The 12053-nt window shown below is 39.6% G+C and overlaps 1 protein-coding gene across 10 annotated transcripts in view; it reads right to left on the bottom strand.

The window, feature by feature from the left end:
• Positions 1-12053, bottom strand: part of BCAR3 (BCAR3 adaptor protein, NSP family member) — a 94728-nt gene that overhangs the window by 42255 nt on the left and 40420 nt on the right. For 8 of the 10 annotated variants that reach the window (XM_066192433.1, XM_066192432.1, XM_066192431.1 and 5 more), the window contains one exon: positions 6164-6488. In XM_066192433.1, the coding sequence (XP_066048530.1) occupies positions 6164-6488 (325 nt within the window). Of the gene's footprint in view, positions 1-6163; positions 6489-11625; positions 11732-11963; positions 12007-12053 lie in introns of those variants that run through there. The other 2 variants (XM_066192441.1, XM_066192438.1) reach the window with 2 other exon arrangements.

Below are 12053 nucleotides of genomic sequence, written 5' to 3'. Positions count from 1 at the left end.
ATTAATATAATAAGGTAGCACAAATTAAAATTATCCAATAACCATGTTTTCAAAATCACTAGTTAGAAAAAAACAAATGCTCTCTAAATACCTGATCCACTCCATTCTCCAAATCCAAATAAAAGCAGAATTTGCAGCATGTGGAGAAGTAAAACAGGCTGCAAATTCTGATACGGATAATGCAAATCCCTGAACAGTGTTTTCCTCACCAAGCACAGCCTTGCTGACTCTTTTTCTTCATAATTCAACTGTCAATTCAAGGACTTTAGCAGGCCTGATCTGTTTTGGTAATACCACTAAGTGAACATGAAAAGTTTTGGGAACTCAGAATTCAGTCAGTAATAGCTTTATACTTCAAGACTAACACCTGGTCAACTTCCAAATGTTCTGCCCTCCAGGGAGAAGGGCAAACACTAGAGAACAGTGAGCCTGCTCAGCTTTACGCTGATGAAGTTCCCCTGCTAATGTCAGTGTTATTAGTCAAGGTTAAAATTGAATATATTTTTATTTTTTCCTGGACAGTTATATGAGACGAGTATGTGAGGATCATCCAGCCAAACATGCAGAGCCTTGAAGATCAGAAATTCAGAAGAGAACAGAACATCCTAAACAACCAGATAAACTAATCTACTCTACTCTCTGCTACAGCAGTACAAAGTCCAGTGCTAGATGAGAGCACTTCATCTGAAACAGCTGACGTAGAAAAACAAGAGGAAAAAAAGTCTGCTGACCAGTACTCAAAATAAGAGACTGAAGTCTACCTCAACATGCAGCCACACACATTTACCATACGTTCAGAACTGCAGAAAATAAGTGTATTCTTTGCATCTGTGTGTAGATAGTTAGGGCCAGTCTATAAAATACACTTTCGTTTACAGGCTATTTATCACATTTTGATCTTTTGCAATAAGGTTGAATGAGTACTGGAAACGTTAAGAGCTACTGGACTGCCCATTTCCTTAGTGAAATAACTAAGCTAATAGAAATCTTTACTTCCATGGCTCCCCACACCTACCAGATTGAATTTCTTTTTTAACATGCTTGAAACCATGTCAAAAAACTACTGGACATGAACAGTTCATGCTTGATATCTTGGCAGTTTAAAAAAAAAAAGCTGCTATGCTTTGTCTACCTACAAAAATGTATTGTTTGTAGCCACATCAATAAAAACAGTAGTGTAGTAAGTATAATCACAATCAGGACTTACAGCATAGCCAGGAATTTATTGGGCTTGAGAATAGAAAATTAAAACAGAAACAAAGAAGAAAAGATTAAAATTACAGTTCTGTAGTTACAACTCTACACTTCAAATTTATACACAGTTAAAACTAAAGCTTCAAAAACAGGGGAAAAAAAAATCAAATTCTGACCAGCTGGTAGGTCAGAACCTCTCATGAATAGTGATAAAACAAAGCATCCAGGGCATAATACATTATTTAGAGCAATGCACAAAGTATTTTGATTCCAAGCCAGTTTGAACAATACAACCCTACTGTTTTATCAGTGACTCCATTTTTAAAATGTCTGTATAGACAAAGAATGGAATTTGAACAAAAAATTGTCTCTACAAGTCCAAGCAAATGAAATGGCTACTGCAAAGAGAGCGAGTAAACAGAAATTAAACCAGCACATACTCACAAACATCCTGCATAATGTGAAACAGCCAGAGTAAATTAACGTCAACTTTGTTTTAAGGCTTTAATTAGCATGAAAAGTTAGAATGATCATTTCTGGCAGATGGTGTGCTTCAACACTTCCTAGGGGTAGGCTCAGCAGCGGGAAGACAGTGATTAAATGCAAATGTGTGACTGCACTGTTTCTCCCAAAATATCCAAAGTTCTATTCTACAATCCTATACTACACATATAGGGCAAAGACAAAATTAATTCATTTTTCTTTCTTTCAAATACTGAATTTCTCAAATATGTACTTTTAGCAGTTAAGTTAGATTTTCTAAAAAGTCTGAAGCAGACACTAAGGTTTTTGCAACACTAAGGGCTTAAGAAAGGCATGTAACACTGGAAATTGTACAAAAATTTAATAAGCTTATTTCTAAGAAATTGTGTCTAGCTTTGATTTTATTGCTGTGCTAGATTGTCCATTCTAAAATTGACATTAATTTCTTTCAAAGCATCATACCCACCAACAATATTAACTTTGTGCAAATCCAGATCCTATTTCTGATCTCTTAACAATTTACAATTTCACACTGGAACTGTTATTAAACTGAATTTCACTTAATTTTGTCCCAAACCCTGTTTATTTCAACAGGAATACAGGCTATTTGCAAGCAATAGAGGAATTACCAGTACTGAGAAAGGAGTATCTTTTCTCTCCTTCACTGTTTTTTAACTGATTGTGAAGATCACATCTTTATTAGCCTGACTCACGACAACACAATGTTGAAACTATCATACCACTTGCATTACTTCTCTCCCCACAAAACAATCGTGGAACCCGTTTGACAGTGGGGTATCAAAGACACATTTCTTTCTCACAGTATTCTGTGATTCTTGTATCTTGCAGCAGTACTAACTTCAACTCAAACCTCAGCTGAAGAAAAAAACCTTCAGAATATGCCTCATGCTCCTCCCTCTTTTCCTTTCCCTGGTGTGTGGTTTGGCTTACCAATAAAGCAACAACTGTCAGCATGAGAGGATGAGAGGGGATGGCCTCAAGTTGCACCAAGGGAGCTTTAGATTATCAGGAATACATTTATTAGGATTTTTTTTTCCCACCAAAAGGGTAGTAAAGCATTGTAACAGACTGCCCAGAGAAGTGGTGGAGTTACCATCCCTGAAAGTGATCACAAAACATTTGGATATGGCACTTGAAGACATGATTTAGTGGTGAATGTGGCGGTGATGAGTTTAGGAACAGAAAATACTACAGCTGCCAGAGTCCAAGAAGCAATCACTTGTTCTGCTCTCTCTTGCAATCACACTGCCTCATGAAACAGAGAGCATGGTATCAATATTGGAATCTAGTTTTTCTTTGGGACATCAGCAAAAGTCTCTGTTCTATTCCATGTTCTTAACAACATCTCAGAAGAAATTCCTTGCATCTCTACTATGAGATAACATTCAAGTATGTTTATATCAGAGCCAGTACCAGACCCACAGAGATAACTACTGTGTTCACCCAAGACTACCTGAGTCCTGTTGACATCCAGCCGAAATGGTATAGATCGTCAAAACAGGCCTCTGACAGCTGTCCTTATCACCACATTCAAACTTACTGTAATAGAGACAATTCTGCATTCTTTTAGGTGCTGTTTATTTGAGGGACATTAGGCTGCATTAATGAAAAAGCATGAAAATGCCACAAGTCTGCTCAACCGTAATGTCACTCATGAAGGACCATAATTATCCAAGTGCAGTGGAAATTCTGGGTTTACTGATGGCAGCCACTAGACACAGGCCAAAAAGAAAAAGCCACTGGTTCTAGCAACAGATGGGAATTTGAACAATTTTCCTTCAAAGAAAGGTATCATAGTACAAGGGAGAGCTAAGTAAAGATAACCCATGGACCACATCAAAGGAAAATTACAATTAAGCTTTATTTAGGTTTAATTATCAATGTCAGATAATAAAGAACATTACACACAAGCAGCTTTAGTTTTACATGCTAAAATGAGAATTCTCTTTTAAAACTGAAGTTCTTCACTTTCAAGAGTGAATTCTTTTCTAGCTAATAAAACCACCTTTCAAGAGCTCAGCTGACTCTAATTCTGGCCATTTAATTATTTCCAAGAGACAAACTCAGATGTCAGGTTTCTCAAGAAAGAAAACTTTTTTCTCCTTGAACTAATTAACTAGTAGAGATGTACATTCGCAAACCAAGAATAGAACACATTCTTATTGCATTGAGAACTGACAATATAATTTCTCCAAGTTTTGAGAAAAATTTCAGAATCAGAAGAATTCCATTAGGGAATGACACAGTTCATTATTGTTTTCCTACTCACGTGATGTGTATTTATATATTAATGAGAGTATTACTCACTTGGAATTATTAAAATATTATCACAGGTATGTTTTTTAAGTTAGAATTAAGCAAACAATGACATGACTGAGCCACAGTTCAAAATACTCATATCCATGTGCACATGAACATCGTAATTCTAGTGACTTAGTTCTGACCCACTGGCATCAAACAGAGCACTTGGTTTGAACAGCGTATCATGAAAATATTTCATTAAAATGTGTACACACATGTACAGTTTTTGTAAACAGCATCATAGCAATGAAAGACTGATACATTCCTGAGTGAAGACTATTCCTGCAGTGCTACACTATTTCACAAATTCCTGCACTGAAGTAAAAGGCCTTTCTAAAAAAAACCCAACCCACTAATAAGGAAACATGGGCTCCCCTACACTATTAGGCCCAGAAAATTTCAATGTGAGTGTAGGCAGAACGCATACCTTAGCACATACGGTAAACTGCTTACCACAGGAAAATCAGACCTTCTCTGTCAATTTTCCTTTAAAGTAAACTAATAAAAAATGCAGTGTCATTGCAAGAAGATTCAAGAAGTGATATATTTGCTGACTGCCAAGTTGGTATTGTCTTCTGCTCTAACACAACTGTGCAGTCAGGTCATGAAGAAGAACATATAATGATTCATTGCAAAAATTAAAGAAACCAGTTGTTAGAAGTTGTTACCATAGCATTCAGAGTGTGCTTTAGCAAAGTAATTGAAAGATCAAACAGGAACAGCATTTGATGCTATGACTCAATAGACACAAATTCTATTCACAGGCTGCACTAACAACATCCTTTGAATCTCTTTATTATTCAAAAGCATTATGTTTTAATTCTGACCAGGCAGACCTTCCTGACATTTTCTTCTCAAGCATTCTGTTTGTACTCTTACTGGCTGTGCACCAAAGTGTTCTTTAGAAGACAAGGTTATATTCATAAGACATGTTATCAGTAGGATTTGGTCTCTCAAGAAAATCATATTTAGTAACTGCTCTTGAAAAAGACGATATAAAATAGAACTTCAGTGTATATCACCATATTCTTTTCATGGCAACACCCCAGAGTGCTGGCATTCTCTAGAAGTATGTAAATAAAAGAAGCAAACTATGTTTAAAAGCCAGTTCATGTAAGCAGGTACATCTCACAGATCAGTGGCAGAGGAGTACTAAATCCACTTAGGTACTTTCTTCTTTCACAATGAATGGGGTATAGAGAAGAAACTCTTCTTTTTAGGTGAGAATAAAGCTTGATCTCAAAAAGCACAGCAAAAAGCATAAGAAAACCCCTCTACACACACAACCTTACCTAATTAGAACTCTTCTTCACTCACAAGACTCGAAAACCAAAAACTTGTAGTGATGGACACAGCAAGGCTGTAAATCCTAATTCAGAACTTATAATTTGGATATCTTTTCTCAGCCTTTAACTCCATCAGCCAAGCACCCAAACATTCTCTCATTTCTGTGCCTTTAACTGATCCCCTGCATTACACTGAATTTTTCTTGTGTTACCTGGTAATTTTTTCCCATTTTATAGAACTCCATGTCAAAACAAAAAAAAAAAAAAAGACATTTACAAAATTAATTACTTTTTGCAGGCAATGAAATATCAGTGATGATAATAGGTTCCCAAAATAAAGGCTAGCTATAAGAGTATAGGTCCTTCTCAGGAGTTATGCACACGTTAACCACAAAGTCAGGCAGGAACAATAAATACAAGTAATTTGTCATTAGCTCAGTGTACATTGGGTTCCACTAAGTTTTCATATAGAAGGCTCAAATGTAGCTCGAGATTTGAGGCAGCTGGAACACCACTCCCCTTTTCCTCAGCCCTCCATCTATGCTGCATTGAATACAAATCAAAACCACGTTTGAACAGTTATGACTTCTTGTTTAAAATTTCTCTCTAAGAACAGCGCAAAGCAATTCAGTAACTTAAAAAAATTTCCTCCATGGGAATAGTACACACAATATTATACCTTTTAAACATGCAGAGGAAAGACACAGTCATTAAAAATTATTTAGATCTCCCATCAAGACCTAAATTGAATACCAGGGAGAAAACCTAACTTAGTTACACTAAACAGCTGTACCTATGACTGGGCTTTCAGAGGCCTAGAAGAATATGCAATAATCCCTATGCAACTAACGTACGAAAATTATGGTTTTACAACGTACCTGGCACAGAGTTTGCTACTCTTTCCATTTTCTGGAGGGTACTCTTCTATAACATCCTGTACAAAAGGTGGCTGCTGCCGTGCTCTGGTGTAAGGCAACGTTCCCACGTGGCTGAACATATCACAAGACCTAGGGGGAACTGTCCCCCTCTTCTTCCTGGGGAGAGTGCCATGGATAGAGACGCCTTGGAAGGAGTTTGAGCGATGCTCAACTGGTGAAGGTTTTGTGGTCAAAAGGTCCATGGAAGAAGCTAAGGAGAACTGGTGGTTCACTGGGCCATTTCTGGGAAGACTTGAAAATTTTCCTGCAGCTATCATTTTTGGTTCTGGAAAAACAAAACCAAGATTTCTTACTGTATATCAATCATCAAAGCTCTTACTTAAAAGAAGTTAAGCAACATGACTAACAAAGGTATCTGAAACTGAACTTCTGCTTTGCTTTGAGGCAGTCAGATACCTCAAGACCACATGCTGCTCCCAATGCACATCAAACACACATGTATATAACTTTATATCTGTTAAAAGTCACAACAAAAAACAACCAGTCTGGACAAACATGCAAGAGCAGGTCCTGAACAATTTTCCATTTTTATCCATAGAGTTCCTCTTTTCTTCTTTTTCACATCCTCTGTAGACTCAGACATCAACTTTCAATCACTGACAACAAGCAAAGCTTTAAGAACATTTTGTCAAAAAATAAAGGACACTACACCTTGGTTTGGAGGAATTGTGTTTTTAAACCCAGTAGCTGGCACACTGTGAGGAAAAACCTGTTGCTAAGGAGTCTTGCTCAAGTAATAAATCTAGCAGATAACTGGTCACATATTTCTAACAGGCTGTAAACTAAACGGCTCTACTCAAGAGATAAGGGCAGGAGCAGATTACTGGAATTCTCTTCTTCAGCATGCCCAGCCTGCTGGCTCAAATCGCTGTTGACACAGAGATTTGCATAGCTGTCAGTCTGGTACAATCAACTGCAGTCTGCCACACAGTACAGGTTTTTCTGTTAGCGTGAGCAAAAGTGAGACAATCACTTCAGGCTCATTAACAAATTACAGTTCTGTTCCTTAAAAAATGCTGCCCTGTGCTCAGTTTATAGCGTTGTATTGCAGAAGACAGGCTGCCTTATCCTATGCGGTTGTATTAGCCTGCAAAAGCCACTGTATGGAACATACCACCAGACCTAAATGGCAACCAGTCCTGTATTATATAACCCACGTGTTAGCCAGCCAGGTGCTTCCCACAGAAACTGGAACAGCCACAGATGCTGCAGAGATTGATATGAACTCAGAAAGCAGAAGTGCTTTTGGAAATAACAGTTATGGACAGGGGGAATCTGTTCTGACCTCGGTCAAGTTCCATGCTGAAAAAGAAGATGTGCACTCTTGAAGGCCCAGCAGCCAAAAGTCAGCTGCTTACAGCTGCACAAGAATTCCTCCTGTTTTGAGGAATGCACAGGTGTTGCAAGGAAAACAGAGGTGCCTCTATAGTCCTCCTGCTCCCTTCTCCAACCTTAGCATCACAGCTACCATCAAAATGTTTCTGCACTGAAGCTAGTGTTGATTCTACTCAGAGGTTATCATAACAGGCTTACTTTTACAGTACTGCTAAAGCTAATCTCAAAGTATGTAAAAATTCTGCTTTTTCCTGTCAGCTGCACTGCAGAGATTCACCAGCTGGATGAGGTTTTCAGACTTCAACAAAAAATCGCTTCCCAATTCTCCTGTATTGGAAGTCCTACAATAAATACTCAGTAATTTTTTTTTTTTTAAAACTCTTCAATTTGCCAAGTCTCTGTCAGAGCCCAGGTACTATGCACTACAGTAGAAAAGTCTCTGGAAATAGCACTTCTGCCTAGGGAGAATCTGTTTTGACTCTGGTCACATCTCTTGATGAAAAGAGTAGAAAAAATTTGAGGTGTTAACAAAGAACCGACATTTTTTGTCATGTGGATCCAAATAAAATACAAAATCCTAAAGAAACCCGAACACATTCTCACAAAAATTTTGCCCTAAATTACCACACTTCACCTTTCCTGCAAAGCTCCCACGGCTATGCTGAAATGGAGCACAGGACATTACCTGCAAGCAGGTATCAAACCCAAGCTGTTATAAATGTAACCATAGAAAGCTTTGGTTTAATAGCTGATGAGTCCACAATAGGCTTACTGTGAATTTGTCAACCACTTCATGTTTGACGACCCACAAAGGAAGCTGAGAATTCACTCTCCTAATCCAATCACAAGGTAATTCTTACAGCAACTCAGCAGGTTTTCACTTTCAGTCTGAGAGTTTTCAACAAATTAACGACTCCCTGATGTACGGCATTTTCCATTTCACCCCTACTCCTAAGAAACCCTGAAGAATCAAAACTAAACTCCCAGAGTTGACCTAATCATTGCTTCTTCTAAGTTGCACTCACGTGACTTACAAATTCAATACCTAATCCTCAAATTCATACCTTTGTACTGTTTTGGGGAATCAAGGTAGAGTTCCACACTTAGTACAGAAACACCTGCCCTCAAGAACTTGCAATACACTTGCCACAAGTGTGTCTGCAGCTTTGATATTTCTAACAATCCTCTCTGCAAAACCTCTTAAAAAAACCCCTCAAAAATCCCAAACAAACAAAAAATCCCACAAAACAAAACCCAAACAAATAAAAAGCCCAACCCAAACAAAACTGAGAACAACAGATCTGCTAGGTTCCACCACACAATTATCTGCTTGCCTGTGTGCTGCTGTACTACTTACTCCTCATAAACGTTAACGGAGAACTACAACAAACAGCTCAGTAAGGAAAGTCCTGCCAAACTATCCATCCAGTTTCCTTGTATTGAATGTAAACACTGGAAAGTGTGAGCCTCCTCAGCTGAAGACACTGGAATGTCTCAAATAGTTCAGTATATGATTCAAAGAATGTTTGACTTTACTAGATAGAAAAACCCTGCAAATTTTACTCCTAAAGAGACAGTGTGCTTTGAGCATTGGCCATCATGCAATCAACAACAGAAATGGCAGAAACTGTAACAGGGCAATGGCTCAAAAGGAACTGAAATTTAATTGTACACATTCCTATTTGTCAAAATGCAGCAACTAACAGAACACTTTGGTAGTCACACAAATTTCTCCTAACCAGGTGCAAACAAGATTTTTCTGACTCAGCTTGTCCTCATGAAATCTTTCTGATATTCACACAGTCTGAGGGAGTGTTTTGACAGTTCATTCAAAATGACATTAAGTGCCCCTTCCATACCACAGCATAACACAACCAATGGCAGTGGCTTCTACTTTCTTGTTTCAATATATTGGAAGAAGAGAAGTGAGGGAAAGGGAAGTCTTCAGTTCAGCATCAGAGATGCATAAATGGCATAACAAACAGTCCAAGGTTGTATATGCTCATGCTAGTGGAAACCCCAAAAAAGGAAAGAGAAAAACAATTCAAGAATTCCAAATCAAACTCTCAAGCTATTTCAAAACTCAGAGTTATACCTGAATCACTTTTGGACATTAAAAGACCCATTAAAAGATTTCTCTCACAGCCTTATTGATCTGGCATTTGGGTGATTCTCAGTTCAAAATCCCTGGAGTTTATACCTGGTGCTGTCATATCACCAATCTTTACCATTACATGTGCTATGAAGCTAAGAGGGCTTGAACGTGGTTTAAGATATTCAGCTGAGTGTTCTCAGATATTTAAAAGACGGAGTCAACTCTTGTGAAAACCCTACTTACTTCTGCCACATCAAATCTCTCCACAAATTTCTCCCACCCATCTCCCCTGAAATCAGCAACAATAAATTTCAACAAGTGGAAGATCAATTACTGCCCTCTCCCTGCTAAGTTACTTGGCATATTTGCATGCACTATACAGACATGCACAGGAAAAAAAAAAAAAAAGGAAGTGAACATCCTCAATAGTGAAGAAAGTCAAGGTCAGGACAAAAAGGCAGATGAATTTTCCCCAGATTTATGTGTAATAAGAGAGTAAGGGAGAAAGAAAAAGCATGACTTAAAAGCCTCTAAAGTTAGGATATCATAGGAATTAATATAATCAAAACTGTAGCCATTATAAATTCAGTGTGGATTTCATGTTGTCTCCTTAGAAGCAGTGTAGTATTCTTCCTGATCGTAATAAAAAAGAAAGGATTTCTGCTCCCCAAAATAGCTTAGAAGCAGCTTTCTGCAACTTCTATTTTCTGCTTTCATTCTGAAAAACGGATGCAGTAGCTTCTATAGCGAACATGTCACAAGACTTTGAGAAGAATATTAAGGTTCAATAACCTACAGCCTGTTATGATACAGAGACATAGATTGAGAAAGCATACGCACTAATTTAAAGGCTTCAAGCTACTATCAGAAAAAAACATGAGTCTGTCAAACATCAAACATCCCCATAAGATTAGTCAGGTCAGTGCTTCCAAAGGGTCTTGAAGTGCTATCACAACGTTCATGCTCTCCTTCTCTCTCTTTATATATGCCACACAATTTCCACCCTCCCCCCCTACATCCTTGTGTTGTAATCGGTCAGCATATTTAAAATGTTATTTTAAACTATTATTCTCACAGAAAACACATGGGCCAGGATAAATTATCTTTAATTTTTTTTCAAGATGAGAGAAACAGATAAACCTCATACTTCTCTTTGTGAATTTGCACATGTAGAATGTCTTCATATCTATAAAAAGTGCCAAGAAAAAGTGATCACTGAAGATGACTCAATACTAAGTACAGCTTTCTTCATTTGGCCATGAAATTATCTCTGAAATGTAAGTGCCCAATCAGTTAGCTCAGTAATTCTGAACAATGTAAAGCCTTGACTTGAAATAAACCTTCTCTCCCCATTTTGCTGGCAGAAACAGATACCTTTACCAAGGTTACAGTCAAATCTAAGTGTTTTTAAGCCAATGCTTCAAAAACACAACCTTTTGTTCCTTCTCTGGTAAAGGAAGCAAATTATTTTCACTAGTCCTCTGTTCCCACCAAAAAAACACAAACCACCCAAAAAAACCCCCCACTTTAACTGAAAAACCTTTTCAGCATTATTATTTGGAACTAACACCGCCTTTCAGAAATCATAAATTCGGACAGAATGAAGTGCTTTTGTGTTCTCTCCTCTTCAAAAGACAAAGAATAAAAAAAAGGACACAGCGTCTTTTCTCTCTGCTCGGAGAAGTATCTCGCTATCTCGAGTACACACCAGTGCTTTATACTTAAGCAGATTTCCATGGGATCAATTACCACAGAACCTAAGCACTCGGATCCAACGTCTCGGTCCGTCACTGTCACAGCCACGGCATTTCCAGCAGCCCGCGGGCCAGCCCGGGCAGCGGCAGGGCTCGCCCTGCTCCCGCGCCCCGTGCCCCGACAGCGGTGTGGGGACACAGGGACACCCGCACACACCCACACACCAAACCAGCTCTGCCTTCTCTGCCCGAGCGCCCGACGCTGTCCCCGCAGTTACCGGCTCTGATCACTGCTGCTTCTCTCCGGGCTTTCTGCGGACCGGCCGGAGCGTCTGTCCTGGCGAAGCGATCTGCCGGCGGCGAGTCCCGCCCGGGCCCCTCCCTCGGGGCCGCCGAGCCGGAGCGGGCAGCTGGGAGGGGCGGCCGGAGGCCGGACCCGCAACAACAGCGGTCCGGAGCGCTGCCAGAAAATGAGCCGGGACGTCCTCGGGAGAGCCCAAGGTCTGGCCGTGCCGCGGCAGGAGCCGGCGCGTAGCCAGCACCAGCCCGTCCCAAAGAAGCGCAGTTCGCGATTACTTAAGGGTGACTCAACCAGAGCCTCCCCCGAGCGCCTTACCGCTCGCTGCACGGTCCGCCACAGCCCGGCCCCGGTCCCGAGGCTCTCCCGCCACACGAGCCCCTCGCGGGCGCCCCTCAGCTGGGCCGG

Source organism: Chamaea fasciata, unplaced genomic scaffold (assembly GCF_029207755.1).
Source record: "Chamaea fasciata isolate MVZ Bird 193981 ecotype frontalis unplaced genomic scaffold, bChaFas1.0.hap1 SCAF_10, whole genome shotgun sequence".
In the NCBI taxonomy this organism is placed as follows: Eukaryota; Metazoa; Chordata; class Aves; order Passeriformes; family Sylviidae; genus Chamaea; species Chamaea fasciata.
Note: the sequence above shows the minus strand (reverse complement) of the source record. Positions and strands in the feature narration are given on the sequence as shown.